Source organism: Malaclemys terrapin, chromosome 24 (assembly GCF_027887155.1).
Source record: "Malaclemys terrapin pileata isolate rMalTer1 chromosome 24, rMalTer1.hap1, whole genome shotgun sequence".
In the NCBI taxonomy this organism is placed as follows: Eukaryota; Metazoa; Chordata; order Testudines; family Emydidae; genus Malaclemys; species Malaclemys terrapin.
The window spans coordinates 8,590,079-8,609,547 of NC_071528.1; the positions used below are offsets into that span (position 1 = coordinate 8,590,079).

General features: G+C 46.5%; 1 protein-coding gene across 2 annotated transcripts; it reads right to left on the reverse strand.

Moving 5' to 3' along the window:
* Positions 1 to 872: 872 nt before the first annotated feature.
* DUS3L (dihydrouridine synthase 3 like) lies at positions 873 to 19,258 on the reverse strand. 2 transcript variants are annotated; one of them, XM_054013847.1, is made up of 13 exons: positions 19,176 to 19,258; positions 16,706 to 17,015; positions 15,511 to 16,122; positions 14,359 to 14,400; positions 14,063 to 14,215; positions 13,743 to 13,859; positions 8,545 to 8,610; positions 8,345 to 8,455; positions 7,765 to 7,861; positions 5,984 to 6,059; positions 3,284 to 3,472; positions 3,044 to 3,172; positions 873 to 1,066 (listed from the first exon to the last, which is right to left on the reverse strand). In XM_054013847.1, the coding sequence occupies exons 1-13, from the start codon at positions 19,214 to 19,216 to the stop codon at positions 994 to 996; spliced, it is 2,016 nt and encodes a 671-aa protein (XP_053869822.1). In that variant the 5' UTR covers positions 19,217 to 19,258; the 3' UTR covers positions 873 to 993. The 2 variants fall into 2 exon arrangements, with proteins under 2 accessions (XP_053869822.1, XP_053869823.1); XM_054013848.1 differs by lacking the exon at positions 8,345 to 8,455.
* Between the last annotated feature and the right edge of the window lie 211 nt (positions 19,259 to 19,469).

Sequence of the window (19,469 nt, forward strand, 5' to 3'; positions counted from 1 at the left end):
GAAGGCTCTCCTGGGAGAGGATGTAGGGTTATTAATGGTTTGTATTCATCCAGCTGCCACTCAGACAAAACACAAAACAAACCCTTCAACCACTGCACAATTGCTTTCTTTTTCAGTAAAAATGTAAATTGCCTCAGCAACTCTAGGTGTCCACTCTCAATGTGGAAAGAATCTCTTCCCCTGTCTGAACACCTAGAGGAGCTGAAGAAATTTAAATGTACTGTGAAAAGAAAGCACTTGTGAAATGGTTGAAGGTGTGTGTGTGTGTGTGTGTGTCTCTCTCTCTCTCTCTCTCTCGCAGCTGGACCAAGCAAGGTTACATTGATGCTAGTGCTCACACTCTCAAGGTCTTTATCAACCCTTGCTACAGAAGCACCTACCCAAGAGATGTACAATGTGCACATGTAAAAAAAAAAAAAGCTCATGTGGTGAATTGAGGCAAGCCACTGACCAACAAGCACTTCATTTTTTTGCACCAAAGGCCATGAGAAGGCTTTGGAGAAAATGTAAAAGTTACAGAGATGATGGTCCAGTGGTTAGGGCACTAGCTGTGGGTCTGAGAGATCCAGGTCCCTGCTCTGCGATGGACTTCCTGTGACAACCTGGGCAAGCCACTTGGCATCTCTGCCTCAGTTCCCCCACCTCTAAAATGGGAATAAAAAAAACCCCACTACCCACCCTCCTGGGAGCTGAGCACATACACACATTTAAGATTGTGAGGTTCTCAGAAACTATGGGTAATGAGGACTACAGAAGTATTCTAGCTAGAGAGATCCTTAGATGGAAGATGGGCAGCTCTCTCAGCCAGAACAGGCTGAGTTGTGACACTTGTCCAGTTATCGGCTTGTGTAATGACAAACATTAACTAGACATTAAAAAAACATAAAATTTTATTTAATTCCCAGCAGCCAGAGGCAGATAATCCATGTATCACCAAATACAGCTCTATTGCCTTCTCTTGCTGTGCCTGTTTAAGGACTCTTCCAGTCAGTCCTATCTGTAAGAATTTGCCTTGTGTTTAGGCAGGAAGGTAAAGTTTGTAGGTACAGGCCCCAAAAGCATCTCACTGCAACAAAACAGATTTGTATTCAAATACATTCAGATTCTGACAATACCTCAAACTAACACACAGTCATGCAACATACACTCTGTGGTAGGCTAGGCTCTCTTTGCAGTAGGAACTAGAGGGTAGATTTTCAATTTAGATGCCTAACTCCCACAGACTTTCAGGTGCCTTATTCTCAAAAAGTTGAATTTGTGTCTTGAAACTCCCCATCCCACCTCTCCTTCTGCTTACGCTGAGCTCGAGACACAGTTGGTGCTCATATGTTAACGACCCAGATCCCTCAGTTGGTGTATCCTGACATAGCTGGTGTAGATCTGTGTAGCCCCATTGACTTCAATGGAGTTGAGGATCTGTCCCATCAATACTACAGAACTCTAATATATTTAAGTACTAAAAGTTCACATTAAGGAATATTATGGTTTGTTGTCTTGTATGTAAAATGTTTACAACCAAAATTCCCAAGAAACCAATGTTTTATTAATGCAGTATCATTATAATTTCCCACAAGACAAGACATGTAGGCAGTGAAATCCAGTAGAGTGAGCAACTATGTACCAACAGCTATAGACCTTCAGCATGAATATAAATCTATCTGAATGCAGAGCAGACACTGTGTATACATTATAACCACACTTCTGGAAGCAGGCTAGTACTTATTTTTTTACCTTGAAGGTGACAAATATATTTTATTAAAGTGCAAAGAGACTTAAAATATAAAGTTTTAAACGTTTTCATACTTCCAGTGAGCAGTATAGAACAAAGGAGCTAACTCAATACTGAAGTTGCAAGGCTCTGCTTGGAAAATGGCATTTACAAAACTTGGCTGAAATGTAACGTTCTAGTAACTTGGTTGTAGGCAGCTGTTTCCAATACTAACAAAATGGACAAGGATTAGCTGCTCTCCCCCCCAAAAAAAGGACAAGGCTGCTGCCATGTTCCATTTTTGCTGCTTTTCTGTTTCCACGGGATGGGATATAGCAGCTGGCTACACTCTCAATGCCATTTCAGTTGGGGCTGAAAGTCTGCAGAGTCACTTTTCAAGCAGTGTCTGTAGACTTTTGGATGCAAGAAAAAAGGCTCCTGAATTCTAATTCTGAATTAATTCTGAAAGCCTGCAGTGGATTGGAGAGGGGAAAGTCCAGCAACTCCCCAAGCTGTGGAATTACCTAGACTGGAAGCTCGTTGGGGCACGGGCGGTCTTTTTGTTCTGTTTTGTACAGCACCTAGCACATGACTGGGGTTCCTACGCACTACTGCGAGACAGATAAATAATATACTGGGTACTGTGCAGTCAGTAAACTTGAAAAAAATCACATTAATTTTTCTCCTTGGTAACAGCCTTCAAATCATGGTGTGGGAAGCACACTGTGTCAATTCCTCTAGAAAAAAGAACAGGAGTACTTGTGGCACCTTAGAGACTAACAAATTTATTAGAGCATAAGCTTTCGTGGACTACAGCCCACTTCTTCGGATGCATATACTAAAGTGGGCTGTAGTCCACGAAAGCTTATGCTCTAATAAATTTGTTAGTCTCTAAGGTGCCACAAGTACTCCTGTTCTTCTTTTTGCGGATACAGACTAACACGGCTGTTACTCTGAAATTCCTCTAGGTTTATATTAGCATCTCAGATACGACTTCTCTCAGTATAGGCATCTGTGGGCACGTACAAACCAGGAGAGAGTAATATGGCAATACAAGGCTTAACTAAAAACCTACTGAAGTGAAGGTATTGCACCATTCTAGTCAGTCTCTTACTGTCACTTACTGTGTTGGGGAAGTAGACCACGATCCTAACCAAACCTACAGAATTCTCATATTGAGTTGGGAGGTGGGGAGAGAAGGCAGGATAAAATATGAAGTTCCCATGATCTTTCCATGCCAGTATGATTGTGCCTCATCTGGTATTTGAATATTAGGTTGCAGGATGAAATCACTATGACCAACTGTCTATTTTATGACAACTGTTAGCCATTTACCTTATTTTAATCCAGTCGTCCACGTTTTGGCTTGCCATTAAGGTCTCCAGATAGTCTCTTCCCATGTAGTAAGGAGGCCGCTCATTGATTTTCTGAGGTAGGTACTCCAATAAGCCAGCTGGAATATACCTCACAATGCAAATACATATATTAAATGTCACTGAATTTTATTATTCTACAGTAGAGGCAGAGACCCAACAAGAAAAGTTTCTACCAAAGATGTTTGTGAAAGCAAGTTACCTGCACAAAAAAGACAGCCATTCCAGCATGAACTTCCTGGTTTTCTCCACCCCTTGGGTATCCGAACCCCAGTGTTCAAGGCCATAATTGGTGAAGTCTTTGAGAATATCCAATCTTTCATTGGAAGAGATGTCCCAGTGTCGTTGTTCTTTAACTTCAGTGAAAATCCAAGGTTTGATCAATGCCCCTCTGTGGTCAGACAAGATTGGATCAGAAAGGAAAATGCTTGTAACCAAAGACAGGGCTTTCCAGCTATAAAACTGGAGTTTAGCTACAGACTTGTATATGTGAGACATGGGATGACTCCAGCCAGACAGCATTTGAGTTACTGAGTTACCTCCCCGTGGGCACAGGAAGACTGCATTTCATTTTCGAGTTAAAGCCTCCTACAAACACAGCTCTGAAGGAGGATCTGACCACTAACAAGACAATCCAGCCTTTTCAGGGAATCTGCTGGTTTTCACTTTGACCTTTTTGGGCTCAATTCTGTACTCTTATATGATCAACTCCCATTGATTTTCCTGGACAACGCACCCTGGCAAGTGAGAATAACTGAGCCCCAACTATTGTTTTTTTTCCCCATGTGCCCCATTTATTTATACTCCAGGAGCCTGCCTAGAGCCAAGACAGAACATGAAGTAATGATGTACCAGCATCTATTTAACCTCAGGGATAACAGGAGGTGTGGGAAATTGACTAATAAATATTACACACCTGAGGGATGAAAGGCATTAGGAAGTCTGTTTCTAAATTACTTAAGCCTTAGAAAATTCCACCCAGAGAGGTTGTGACTGAGCTAATGTCACACAGGAAGCAGATGCCAGAGAACTAGATCAAGGTTTTATTCCCTACTCAGGTCTGTTCTTTAACCACAAGAGCCCATAGAAGTGAGAGTCAGGGCAGAGCAAACATAAGGTTAATCATCAGGATTACTCTAAGGCTGGGATCTGAGAAGTGAAATTGGAAGTAGCTTCTGAAGGGGGAACAGGGTCAATTCTCCAACAGATAAAAGAGAGGCCAAATTGATCAGGGATTAGACAAAATGGTCCCCAGACCTCCAAATCACTTGTGCTGTGCTGTCCAATGTCAGAACCAGTTTAATCTGCATTGCAATATCAGAAAGGGAGATCATCAAGGCTGGAGCTTTGGATCTAAAGAGACTTGCGTTTTTTCAACCTGCTAGCTGATTAAGAGTTATGCCAACCCTATGAGCAGCAGCTTCTATCCCACAGATTAAACAGGAGTGTCACCCAAATCATGTGCTCAAGAGCCTGGTTTGACTGCGAATCATTTGCAATACCATGCACTTCTGCTTACAGCTCTCTGTAAGCTGATGGTGCCCCCTTTAAAGGCTACACCAGAAGTAGCAAATAGTGCTGTAGCTTTCAACTCCCATGGGAGTCCTCTTATACCAGATACACTAACAAGCCTCCAAGAACAGCCTTGCCAAGGAGGAAACCCTTGTTGTCGTGGTGGTTTTTTTTTTTTTTTTTTAAACCTACATGCCTCCAGCTTCCATCCAGGACACACCACACGATCCATTGTCTACAGCTAAGCTCTAAGATATAACCGCATTTGCTCCAATCCCTCAGATAGAGACAAGCACCTACAAGATCTCTATCAAGCATTCTTAAAACTACACTACCCACCTGCTGGAGTGAAAAAACAGATTGACAGAGCCAGACGAATACCCAGAAGTCACCTCCTACAAGACAGGCCCAACAAAGAAAATAACAGAACACCACTAGCTGTCACCTTCAGACCCCAACTAAAACTTCTCCAGTGCCTCATCAAAGATCTACAACCTATCCTGAAAGATGATCCCTCACTCTCACAGATCTTGGGAGACAGACCTGTCCTCACTTACAGACAGCCCCCCAACCTAAAGCAAATACTCATCAGCAACCACACACCATTGAACAAAAACATTGACCCAGGAACCTTTCCTTGTAACAAAGCCTGATGCCCACTCTGTCCACATATCTATTCAAGTGACATCATCATAGGACCTAATCACATCAGCCATACCATCAGGGGCTCATTCACCTGCACATCTACCCATGTAATATATGCCATCATGTGCCAGCAGTGCCCCTCTGCCATGTACATTGGCCAAACCGGACAGTCTTTACACAAAAGAATTAATGGACACATCTGACATCAGGAATCGTAACTCAAAAACCAGTGGGAGAACACTTTAACCTGTCTGGCCATTCAATGACAGACCTGCGGGTGGCTATTTTACAACAGAAAAACTTCAAAAAACAGACTCCAATGAGAGACTGCTGAGCTGGAATTGATATGCAAACTAGATACAATCAACTTAGGCTTGAATAAGGACTGGGAATGGCTGAGCCATTACATACATTGAATCTATCTCCCCTTGTAAGTATTCTCACCCTTCTTATCAAACTGTCTGTACTGGGCTATCTTGATTATCACTTCAAAAGTTTTTTTTCTTACTTAATTGGCCTCTCAGAGTTGGTAAGACAACTCCCACCTGTTCATGGGGGTGTGTGTCTCCTCAATATATGTTCCATTCTATATGCATCCGAAGAAGTGGGCTGTAGCCCACGAAAGCTTATGCTCTAATAAATTTGTTAGTCTCTAAGGTGCCACAAGTACTCCTGTTCTTTTTGCGGATACAGACTAACACGGCTGCTACTCTGAAAAAAGTAAATAGGAAAGGCAGCCACTTACCTTGCAATCATAATTCCTGAAACTCCAGTCTGCATGGCTCGATTAGCATCTTCGTAGGACAAGATATCTCCATTTCCTGTGTTGGAGAGGAGAGAACCCAGGAGGTCAGAGTGGTGCACAAGATCAGGTCAAAATGAAATGGCACAGGATGAAACTCAAAAGTGCCCTTATACTCTGAAAAGTGATCCTGTAAAATGGCATTGGGGGCTCCATGTTTATTCTCTCACAGGTACTACAGATTATATTTACTCTTTTTACAAAAGGATTTTTTCTAACTGCCAATCTTGAAAATTCAACCTGGGACCTGAGGGTCACGACAGGTTTTTTGCCTTGTGTCACTGCCCAATAATTCAGAGATGCCAAGCTTCCTTTGAAACATTTAGAACGTTTATTAAAAAAAATTAGGGAGGTTTCTTGGACCTCTCTCCCCTCTCTGATCTCCCTGCAGAAAACAGGACCTCTCCCCTCCCCCAGAGAAGCCAGGAACAGTTCCTCCTCTCCTCGCTGTCTATGGCCAAGGGGAGGGCAAGGACCCTCTAGTCCCCACCCTCAAACAGGGAGAAGGGGAGGATCAACCCTAGGAAAGCTGCCCTCCTAGGGCCCTTAATTACCTTGGCAGTGCTGGGCCTGAACCTCCATCCTGGAGGATTCTTCTCCTTCCTCTGGTACGTTCCCTCTTTTCTGCCATTGCCTCCTTCTGCCCCTCTGGCTTCTCTTCCTCCACAGACTGAGCAGTGAGGGTCTGAGAGGAGGCAAGCCGCAGTGATTGTTAGTAGGGCTTGGGGCACTGGATTCACTGCCCAAGCCACAGGCTGTGTTGCGCTTTGACTGCCCTGCATGAATCCTGCGGACTAGCTCTAGATACCTAGAGCATGTTAACACAGTCCAGCAAGGTCTGCATGGGGCAGTAAAAGTGTAGTACACAACTTGTGGCTGGCACGGTGAATCCAGCAGCACCCCAAGCCATACAAAATCACTGACTCCCCTCCTATCGGACCCTCACTGCACAGTCTTTGAGTGAGGGGGTGGAGAAGAACGCCCTTCACAGCTGCAGCGCAATTTGTTGCGTTTCTCAGACCCGAGTGGTGGTGACTGACATGCACACACCTATTTTTGTGTGTGTGTATATAATATTTTACAGGTCAAGTTCTATCGTCAGTAACTTTCAAATTCTGCTCTGTTACACCTGTGCAATCATATTATCTTGCCCTGGGGTTTCAGAAGCATGAGGATAGAACTGTTAGACAATAATTCAACTGACGATTCATGAACAGGAATGAACTACAGTTCACCCCGCCCAAGCCCTCATGGCTCCACAACACTAACAGGAGTTTAATGGTAGATAATACTTGGAATACACAAGGGGACTGTGGGGGAGATTCATCTGTCAGTTCATTGACCTGAATGGAGTTATACTACAGTCGAACTGTTGGGTAATTTTTCAGACCAAAACTGCATTTTAAGCTAAGTGGCCAACCACTACTGGTGACAGCCGATCTATCACCTCTCTGACATCACTTTAGGGACTTGTCATTAGTTCTCTCTCTGCTTCACTCTTCCCTGCCAAGACTGAATGTGCTCAGGTCTCAACTTTCCCTCAAACAAATAATGAAGACAATCTCACTGAAGGAGATGCAAGTTTGGAGGAAAGACAGATTTTATGTTAATTGGACCAGTAATATTTTAACCATACACAGATCACATTTCAGAAAAACAAACTGTTTTAAAATAACCAAATCATTAAAAAGTTAAAAAAATAAAATCAGCAGAGAGAAACATACCAAACAGAGGCATTGGGCTGGCTAATTTAGCACACTCTGCTATATACTCCCAGTCTGCAACCTTTGTGTAACGCTGTTCTCTAGATCGGCCATGAAGCTAACAGAAAGAAGAGTTACAATTAGTACCTCACCAAGTAATCTAAAGCTAGGTCGAGATACTACAAGAAAGGCAACAAGTTCAAAATGGATAAGAGTGAAACGCTTTGATAGCACAGAAGCTAAGCATTCGGCAGAGGTCAGTGCTGCAGTGAACAGTAGGGGAACTGGTTAGCAGAATTCAAAAAGACATCATGAACAAACATAACATTGTCAGTGCTTGCAAGCTAGAGCAAGAAGCCAGAGGGATTATCAATGTGGACCGAGACCAAGGTGGTATTAATGATAATGTGTCCTCAATGTAGTATCTCCTCCCCTCACAATACAACTTTGCACAGATGTCTGGGTTCATGCCTCTATCCTGATGCATCAGGCACAGGCCACTACCAAAAAGGATGATTGGACTAGATGCACTTAAATGATAGACAAAGCATCATGGACTCTGGCCAAATTCCTGACATCAAACACAGGCAGGGGCCCATACCGTGACCATGGAAGCTCCCCACCTCCGGATGTTGGGGATTACTTTATGAGCCAGGTTGACTTTTTCTTGCACACCAGTCCTTATCTTCACTGTCAGAGGAACATCCAGTACCTGCACAAAGGGAGCAGTGAAGCTAAACCAGACAAAAGAGCTCTGTTTGGAAGCTCATTCTTCTCGGCCAGGGGATGCCTGGTACTCACCGAATTCATTCCTCTGACTATCTGTTCAAACTTGTTGGAACGGTTCATTAAGGCACATCCACCCCCCTATGGGATAAAACAGGCACAGTCAGAGATCCTTGTATTTTCACCTAACCCAAGAGCCTTGCTGAAATTAACCAGACAGCTGCTTTTCATTTGTATAAACTAGAGAAGATTTGCACTTTCATCTTGAAGTGCAGTCAAGATTGACAGTGCAACTGCATGCTGTAGCTTTGGGGGACTATATTGTATAGGGTGACCAGATGTCCCGATATTATCGTGACAGTCCCAATTTTAGGGGACTTGTCCCGCGTCCCAACCTTACATTGGTCGGGATGTCTGGTCACCCTATATGAGGGAGACAGCGGCAAGCAGGCGCCGCCGGCGCCACTCACCTTCCCTCCCTGGGCCCTGGGGCAGCGTGCAGCTGAGCTCCCGGCGCAGCGGCGCCAGCCCACGGGGCCCGCCGCCTGGCCGGCACGAGCCTGCAGAGCACAGCCCTGCCCCTGCCCTGGCACACAGAGGCAGCGAGGAGGTCTCGCTCTGCTGTGTGCTGCAGCGGGGCGGGGCCTGTAGACTCCAGCAGCAGGCAGCGGTCGCGGGGCAGAGAGCCCCCCCCCCCCCCCTCCCCTTGACCCAACCCTAGGAAAGGGCCAGAGGGACTGGGTGGGACCTGCCTGCTGGCTGCTTCCTGGGAGCTGCTCCAGGTAAGTACTGCTGGGCTCACCTGGCCCCCTGGCGGGGCCCTCTGGGGGAGGGCTCCCCTCAGACCCACTGCCCTGAGCCCCTACCCTGACCCTGTTCCCTCAGCCTCCCCCACAGTGTCCCCCCCCGGGCCCCCCACCCTCAATCCACTGCCCTCAGTCCCCGACCCTGTTCCCTCTGCCTCCCCCGCAGTGTCCCCCGTGCCCCCACCCTCAATCCACTGCCCTCAGCCCCCACCCTGACCCTGTTCCCTCAGCCTCCCCCGCAGTCCCCCCTGTACCTCCCACCCCGAACCGACTGCCCTCAGTCCCTGCCCCACCCCAAATCTCTTCTTCAGCCTCTACCATCATCCCACTCCATCGCTCCCCCTGCTGTCCCACCCCCTCAACTTCCCCCCAGTCCAGTCCTGCTCCCTCTGTCTCATCTCCTCCAGACCCTGTCCCTCTCCCAAATCCCCCGACCCTCCCCAGCCCAGCCCCATTGTCTCCCCCACCCCACTCTACACAGCTCTCTACTCTGTCCCATTCATGCTCCCCTCAGCCCCTACCCTGCTCCCTCCATCCCAGTCCTGTCCCATCCCCCTCAACCCCCCGACTCCTTCAGTCCCAGTCCTGTCCCCCCTCAGTTCCTCCACCCTGTTTCCCCTGGTCCATCCCCACACACCCACCGACTTCCTCGACCTCCCTCTCCCCAATCCCACTGCCTGGACTCACCCCCATCCCACTCAGGACATGCAGGAAAAAGAAGCAATGGGCTTAAATTGTAGCAAGGGAGATTTAGGTTAGACATTAGGAAAAACTTCCTAACTGTAAAGGTAGTTAAGCACTGGACAAGTTACCTAGAGAGGTTATGGAATAGCAGTCATTGGAGTTTAAGAAGTTAGACAAACACCTGTCAAGGACGGTCTAGTGTTGTTGTTACGCACTCCTGCCTCAGTGCAGGGGTTTGACTAGATGACCTGTTGATGTCCCTTCCAGTCCTACATTTGTGATTCACACTGAATAGCCTTGTGCCACTGTTTAGTAGTAGTGGCACACAGTTCTCTGACATGCAGGTTTATAAAATTGTGGTTAATATACAGTTTAGAGCATAGCAGTTTTAAAGCTCTGCATGTTCAGACCAACTGAACTGAAAATTGTGATCTATAGTATTCAAAACTATTAAGATGTGGACTGAAATAAATAAAATCAGCCTGAATTGCTCAACAATATCAATGGAATCAGCATTGCGCTGCTATATATTGTAAAACATTACAGTGAAATCTTGCAAGTATTACATAGCACGCTGCCTTGCCCAAGTGGTAACTAAGCATAACATCTTCCTGTTTCAACATTCTTAACTTGTATCCCATAGCTCCTAAAAGTTGTTTTTTTTCCCCAAACACTGAATACTTTTAAGTTTTAACAGTTTTTTTTTCTTTTAAACCACAGCACTGAATGTTATTCTAAAATTGTTTTCCAAATATTCTTAAACTCCCAGTTTATCCCCCGCTGATGTTCATTGTGAAAAGTATTGCAGGTCTAATAATAATATTTGGCACTTTTGTAATTCACTGTCCAACCTGTGTTTTGTGCCCTCCTCTGGTGGATTTTTAGAGGATAACTGTATAGCTACCAGCTAAGGGAGTTATCTTGAACTCAAGTAGTAGAAGCTCATGCTTCTAAGTCTGGATGGCTCAGGTTCAATCTTTGGTGACTAGCTACGATGGAGGTTGCTACACTTATCCCTTTAATCAGAGCTTCTGAATATGCTTTGTTGTAGGCAGAGCTAGCCTATAGTTAAGCAACCGAAAATTTAGAATGGGAAGTGTTGAAATGTTGGGAAGCCTTATAATTTTGCCAGTCTGGAACGAACATCCCATCTGAGGGATGGGGGTGGGGAGAGAGGAGAGAGAGACAGGACCAGGAAACTGGGACAAGGAATCCAGAGCGGTATAGTGGGGGGCAGTTGAAATCAGATGAGGAGCTGGGGCGGGTTAGACAGCAATAGGATAGACATAGACTGGACGGGACGGGGAAGAAGGGTCTTTGACTACTAGAGACCACTCCATTCAGGAGCCTGGAATTCACAGTTCCTCTTCTGTCAGCAGATATCTGTGAAACCCAGTGGCCAAAAAAAGTGTCTCATCCCCCTATAGAGCTGATCTATCACATATAGGATGACAACCTACTGCCTCTGCCATCACTTACTCCATTAGCTCAAGTGGCAGAAGTCTGTGCAGTGGATCTAAAGGTTCATCAGCAGGGTTGGAGCCATGTGAGTTTCACGATAATTCCACATGCCAGAATTTCTGGGGCAGTTCAGTTTTGATTTTTACAAAAAAAATCTGGGGAAATGCATACAGAAATAGGGTGACCAGATGCCTAAATATCGGAATCTCAAGCAGGAGTAGAGAGGTTATTTTATCTCTGTATTTGGCACTGGTGCAACCACTGCTGGAATACTGTGTCCAGTTCTGGTGTGCACAATTTAAGAAGGATATTGATAAATTGGAGAGTGTTCAGAGAAGAGTCACAAGACTGATTAAAGGATTATAAAACATGCCTTATAGTGATTGACTCAAGGACCTCAATCTATTTAGCTTAACAAAAAGAAGGTTAAGAAGTGACTCGGTTATAGACTAAGTATCTACATGGGGAACAAATAGTTAATAATGGGCACTTCAGTCTAGCAGAGAAAGGTAGACATGAGCCAACAGTTGGAAGTTGCAGCCAGACAAATTCAGACTGGATATAAGGCATACTTTTTCAATGGTAAGAGTAATTAACAATTAACAATATACTAAGGGTTATGGTGTTTTTCTAAAAGCTATCCTCTAGGAATTATTTTGGGAAAGTTCTATGTCTGTGCTATACAGGCGGTGAGACCAGGTGATCACCGGATCCCTTCTGGCTTTATAATCTCAGAACTAGGTACATCAATTCACATGCAAAATTCTCATTGAATTCAATAGGTGTCCTTGCCCTGTGGCTTGTGGTGCGGGCTGCAGCAGGGGGCCGTATAACCCCTCTCGCAGCTTCCTAGGGCCCCCTCTCATGGCTCTGTGCACCTGGGTCTGTCATTGTCGTCGTCTCCCCTCCCCCTGCCCTGCTCGCCCAATGTGTCCTGATATTTCACTCTTGTGATCTGGTCACCCTAATATTGTATAGGAATGGTTTATGTATTATTGTGGGCTGGGGATTGTATGTAGCTCGGGGTGGGAGCATTACCAGTTCCTCCAGGAACTAAAAACAGTGGTGGATAATTAAGGCGAAATTAAAACCACCCCAGAAAGGTTGGACTATCCCTGCAAGTGGCTCACACATACTGGCTCAAACTGGATTTTCCAGAGACCAACAGACAAAGGGCTTTTGGTCTAAAAAGGCTGAGTTTAAACTGACACAGGGCTTTCTTTTTGATTCAGCAAATGGACAGGACCTTCTGTCCACAGGGGGTCCCCAGCCTTGTGGAAGGGTTAGGAACACTTTGCCATGCCCCAAGAGTCTTGCGGTGACTGACCTCTGGTAAGCCTTTTAAGATGCGGATAGGGACTTATTGGTTTTTTATGTGTTTTCTCTGTAATGCTTTTGCCCTAAGAATAAATGTATTTTGCTCTGTAAAGGTTGGTTGCTTTGACAACTGGCTGATAACTGGTATACACTGTGGAAACACCTGGAGAAAGGCTAATCACAGGTGCTGGACCCCAGCCAGACCTGCTAGGGAAATCCCAGTGAAGTGCAGAGGGACTGCAAGCCTAAACACCCACCTGGAGGAAAAGAGACACAGGTCTCCACATGAGAAAGGTGACAGCTAGGAAGCCTGAAACCTTTAAGTGGAAGTCCTGGAGGAAGACTGGGGTGGAGGGGTGTCAAAGGTGCAGTTAACCCTGAAACTGTGACAATGATCAGAAAGGCCACTCTACAAACTGCACCTCTCTCTTCAACCGATCTGCTCCTGGTGTAAAATTTAGGGTTGTGGCTGCTGAGGTCATTGACAAAATAAGCTCTCACTAGTGTGTTAGGCCTACAGAGCATGAGCTGCATTCTGGCCTGGCTTGCACACCCGCAACAGAACTAACTTGTGTTAACAATTAACACAAGTTATTGGGCTCCCTACAAGAGTAACTGGTTGAAATTCCATGGCCTGTGCAGTTGATCTAACGGTCCCTTCTGGCCTTATTTTCTATGACCTAGGTTCCAGTTGAAGAAGATTTGTTGCTGAGATGCTGCAGGATTCAGAATAAACCCAAGCTTGACTTTCAGATCCCAGGCTGAGTTTGCAGAGCTGACAGTTAGAAAAGCCATCTTATTATTTGTAAGATGAACACATTTGCTATGAAGTCATTGAAACAAGCCTTGGAATAGAGGTTACTCTGTGTGTAGAAATAATAGTCCTTAGACTGAACAGGCAGTGGTGACATTTAAGTTGTGTTGTGAACAGACAAGGGATTGGGAGGAAAAGCAAAGGAACGACACCTGCTCAGAGAAAGGATGGAGGATATTGTTAAATGTTACCTTCTTATACACCAGATCTATTGGGCACCCAACGTTGATGTCTACAAAATCCATCTCAATGGTCTGGTTCAGAAGCTCTGCACATCTGGTCATAGTGTCTGGAAATGCTCCCTCCAGCTGAAAGGGAAAACAGGACAGATTCAGCCAGAATGAGGTGAACTCTCCAAAAGAAATGTCCGAGTCTCAGCTTAAAGCCACAAGGGCAGTTCACCCACGGGGAAAGTTACTCCCTGCAGATGCCCAGTGGACGATGTTTCCCCAAGTAAGAAATACATGAGTTGTTCCTGGATTCCCTCATGGCTGAAGTGACAATACTGGACCTGCACTCCAAAGAGATCTTCTGTGTAGTGTCGCTTCAAGAGAGCCCATTCAGATGACTGGCCTTGGAGCAAGTTTGTGCACACAGCCATTTCTCCACAGGTGACATCCGCTCCAAAACGCTTGCATATTCTCCGGAAAGGGAGGTTACCACACTGAAACCCAGAGCAACAGGAGAGAGTTGGCAAAAGTTTTGACCTGCACCACTCACATGAGGAACTTGTCCCATCAAAGTGGGTTTACAGCAAATTTTCACAAGTGGGAAAAAAACAAATTCTGTTAGAACTATTCGACCTACCGTTGTTAAGGGAGCCAGGTAGAGTTTGCCTTGGATAGCCAACTGGAAAACAAAGACAAGAAAGGCATATTAGAAGAGCTAAAATAGTGAAGGCCAAGTGGGGAATTTCAGTTATACACACCCTGGGAGTTTGGCTTTTACAGAATTCATCACATTTCCTTTTAGTTTCCATGAAAACAGTATGTTTTTAAATTAAGCATTCCTCTGCAGCATTTGAACCCCCACACTGCAGCACTGCACTAGGGCAGGAGGACTAGAAAATTAAACTGACTCATCTATTTGCATTGCCCAGCTAAGTGAAGTGAAAAAGAGCTACAGCAATGGGGAAAACAACATTTTAGTAATAGCAGGTGGTACGAGAGAGAGAAGGGAGCTAGTTTTTCTGAAAAGCAATGATTTATTTCTTAGCCTGACAGCCTTTCTGGGTACATTTCCTCTTAAACATCCTGAGGCATTTGCCAGGTGAGTTCAGATCAGGCAGAGCTGGCAACACCTACAGCTAGGTGGGTTTCACATGAGCAAGACAAAAATGTTTTTCTGAACAGCGGACCTGAAAAGCATTTATTACAAAATGACAATTAACATCAAAACCTTCAAAGATCCAAATCATTAACTGTCTAACCATGTTTGAGAACAAAACTTGGGGGAAGCGGGTAAAGGGATTTTGGATAAGCAGGAGAGCAATGTATGATGCACGCTGCAGCACATGGGGGTGGCAGCCATTTTCTGACTTTCAGGCTGGATAATTGGGGTTACTCGGTTTATAAAGAGAGAATCACTGAAATACATTTTAAACCAAAGGCTTAGACCGGAGCCCTAGGAGTTCTCTAATCACAGCAGACAGCATCAGTAGATAGCTGTGTACGGAGGCCTCTCCCCTCACTAGGGGTCTGAGATACCAACTTCCACTGCAGTACGACCCCACAAGTAAAAACCTTTTTCTTGTTTAAATGCAGAACCAGAAAGACTTCCCCTCCACCCAAGAACTAAGGGCATGTACACGAGGAATACTTCACCAGCACCTCACCTCAGCCAAGACTGCCAGTCACCCTGGCTGAGGCTTTTCAAATGCAGCTTTAAAACTACCTGATTGTTGCCCAGTACCACACGCACCCACAGAATAAGACCCCCATCCTCAGCTTTAGCACTTACTCTTTTTTTCTCACACAGCCGCAGTTTTATAACATCTTCATCGGTCACCGGGCCTATTGTTTTGAGAGTGGAATCCTTTGATGCATCCGCTAGGCAGGAACTCTGCAGGACCATTGATTCAGGAGCTTCTCCCTTTTCTGACACTGCGAGACATTCTGGTGCCTCTTCTCCAGGAGGTAGGACATCCACGCCCTCGGCATTCCCTTTGGATGCTGTGCAGTTTGTCATCCCTTTCTCCCCCATTGAGTTGCCTGCTGCCTTGTTTCCCGCATTGCCTGTGCTGCTGGGCTTGCCCAAGTGACGAAGGTACTCACTGGATTTGTCAAAGCAAACTTTTTTCTTGCGCAGTCGCTGCTGGAGCTCTTTGCTGAGGCTGTTTCTCACCAGTGGTTTCCCTTCCCACTGCTTTACAAGGTCCTCATTAATGATGTTCCTGTAGTCCTCCCCCAGGTGCGCCCTAGCAAAGCGGCATGTGACTCCATAAATGCACTTTCCGAAGGTCTTGAAGAGCACGCAGCTATCCCCGAGGTCTGAGGGCTTTGCAGCCATGTACTCCCCAACATCATGCAGGAAGCGGCACTGGGAGCCAAAGTAGCACTTCTCTGCACATTCCTTCAACGACAAAACACACTTTCAATGTAAAACCATCCCCAACCCTTCTGTGTAACTGGGCTCATTTTTACTGTGTGTGTCAGCTTTGTTTCCAGGAGGAGTTCCATGGACTTCAGTTACACACACTCTGACCATTCCTGATCGCTTGTCTAGTTTAGAGAAACTAGCATCAGTGTAAAACATCAATGCAACTTCACCAATGCAAGCTCCTAATGTAGACACACTGGACCAGTGCAAAATGGGGCTTGCACTCATACAACTTACCCGTGACTTATGGGGTTATGTTGCACTTGTGCATATTCCGTATTACCCTCTTGCAGTACATCTACTCTGGGGGGTGCAGGAGTTGTGCCAGCACAAAAACTACCAGACTAGACAGGGCCTAAATAAAGTGCAAGCTCTCTGAGGCTTTATAGCTGAATTACCCCCTCCTGAGAATAAATAACATCCATTCCATAGGTACGTAGATTGCTCGTTCATGACATATTATTAGGAATCCAAATGCATGCTAGGTGTTTTACAGCTAAAGATATTCTTATCTAAAGAACCTGAAGTTGCCAACCATAGCAGGCCAGCCACTTACCTGGATTACTGATTGGCACAGCCTGTCCTTTTCATAGTGATTTGGCTTCATACATGGCCGACTCTTATTCTGGCCTCTGGCTCTCTTCCGTTCCTGGGGTTTCTTCTCCTCCTCTTTTACAACTTCCTCTTGGCTTCCTTGCTTCCTAACTTGATCACCACCATCTAGCTTCATCTGTTTTGCTGGAGGCTCTGTCTGGTCATTGCTACTAGGATCTTCCTCCCGGACATCATCTTGATTGTTTTCCTGATTCCTGGATTCCCTTTCTGCTTTGAGATAAGCATGGAACTGGTCTTTCGAGGTGAGATACCTACAGCGCAAGAGAGTGCTCTCATTAAACTTCTGACTGATCATTTGACATGTGCTACATTAGACAGCAAAGTTTACTGATGAGAGAACAGGCAGATCGAAAGAAGCATATTCTACACTAAGGAAATTAAAACCAGCATTAACTTTTCTGACCACAGGGATGCCACAAAGCAAAACGTGAAGTAGGATCATTCTTGAGCTAGTCTTTTCGTCTGCTCCACAGACATTGGACTTACAGGGTTATTGAAAACCAAGTTAGGGCCCCAGTTCTCCACTACACTGAGGCTATGACAAGACACAGTGGGCAGTTAGAGGGGTCCTACTCTAACTTGCACTGCGGATGCCAGGTGATCCAGCAGAAGGTCGGGTACAACAGAGCTCAGGTCCCCCTTCCACTGTATTCTTCCCCTTATACCAGAATAGGGGGATAGCTGGCAAAGGAAAGAGATCCACTGGGAATCCCCAACTGTGCAAAAATAGGGCGGTTTATAGCTTGCCTCATGTTCAGTGTGGACATGGAATCTGTGGACATAACAGCTCCCAAACCACTTGGATTAAGGCAGTGGGATGTAGGCTGTCGCATGTATACTGCCTCTCTGCATTAAAGATGTACAGTGTATTCCACATCTCCATGGTAGATCTTTGGGGTTGGAAACCACTGAAAAACTGAGGAAGCACCACAGGCACCTTTGTAAGTAGAACAGACAGCCTTTATTACTAGCATCTTCTACAGAGAGCAGCAAAATACAGTGAAACTTGTCGTAAGTGACCACTTATGCCAACTTTATCGATACCTCCTCCTCCCAGTTTGTCCATTTCTTCCACTTATGATGTTTTGTCATAACCCTTGATTATGAGCTTACTGGGGCAGAGACTGTCCATACAGCGTATAGCACCACAGGACCCCAATCTTTGACTGAGGCCTCTCGGCTACACTGTTCATACAAAAATTTATTCACAAGACTGACAAGAGACTGATTGCTTAATGAAGGTGGGGCAGAATTATAAACCAAACATTTAAGGATACTTTAGGATGGTTTCCTAAAACAGAAGGGTGGACCAAAGATCCATCTTTAGGCACCTAAATAAAAGTGGTGTGATTTTCAGAAGTGCCAAGCGCCTTCAGCTCTTGCTGACTTCAATGATAATTGTGCGCGCTCATGACCTCTGAAAATGTAGCCACTTTTAATTAGGTACTGACTTTTAAACATGTAACTTCACAAAGCTTGCTGTGGTCTCTCACACAGGTTTCACTAACTGACTGGTAAGCTGAGGACAGTAACTTAACTCATCCAGGGCAACAGTCACAAGGCCAGTAACGTTTTCCAGTTCTCCCATATTTGTGCTCTCTCCGTAGTTTGCAAGGCCTCTTATGAGCCTTCCTGCAAACTGATACGGTCTCTGCCAAAGGCACCTGTTGATATTTGCTGGGTGTTGAACGGCCAGCTGCTTTAACTACCTCAACCCACAAAGTCATGCAGGATGAAGGGAGGGATGGGGACTCCAGGGGCCATCTGTCATGGGAGCAGCCTGGGGAAAGACGCTGTGGTATTTTAACAAGGCAGCAGGTCCTCTGTTGCTGATTCTTTTCTTTTAAGTACCAAGTAACCAAATAACCGATTTTCTTTCAAGAGAGGTGAGCGATGCGGCCTCCCAAGCGAGTCACCCCAGCCCGGGAAACCAGAGCACCCGGCCCAAAGCCACCCAACTTCTGCGGCCCGAAGGCTCCGTCGACCACACATCAGGCACCCAAAGGCCAGAACCAGATTGCATGAAGGGAGTGGGGGGGGGGGGGAGGAGGATGCTGGGGTAGCACAGGAAAGGGGTGCTGGGAAAGAGGGAGGGGGCCTGGGAATGGCGGGTGTCTCAGGGGGGGTTCCCTTTGGAGGCAGGGGAAGGGGACCCGGGGGCGGTCCCAGGGGCAGGGAAAGGGGTTTGGGGGCTCCCTGAGGAAGGGGACCCTGGGGAGGGGGCAGCGGGGGAAGGGGACCCTGGGGAGGTCTGGGGGGGGTTCCCCGAGGGGGCGGGGGAAGGGGAGGGGGGTTCCCCGAGGGGGCGGGGGAAGGGGACCCTGAGGAGGGCGGGGGGGGAGGGGGCTGAGGCGAGCCCGGCCCGGGCCTGGCCGAGTGAGGGGGCGGGGGCGGGGGCGGCCCGTACTCACTGGGCTCTGATGGGCGCCACGCCGGCTCCCGCCGCCTCCATGCCGCGCGCCAGGCCCCGGCTCGCTCGCTGGCTCCACCCACCACGGCGGGCGCGAGCACTGAGCTCCTAGAGCGCGCGCGCGCCCGCCCGCGCGGGTCACGCGCACGTGAGGGCCGAGGCCGGGGCTGGCTTGAGAGGAAGGTAACAAGGGAGAAGGACCGTACCATGTAGTCTAGGATTTGGGGGGACCCAGGTCATACCATGTGGCCTGGATAGTAACAATGGCCTGGTCTGGTGGCTCAGAGTTCCAGGC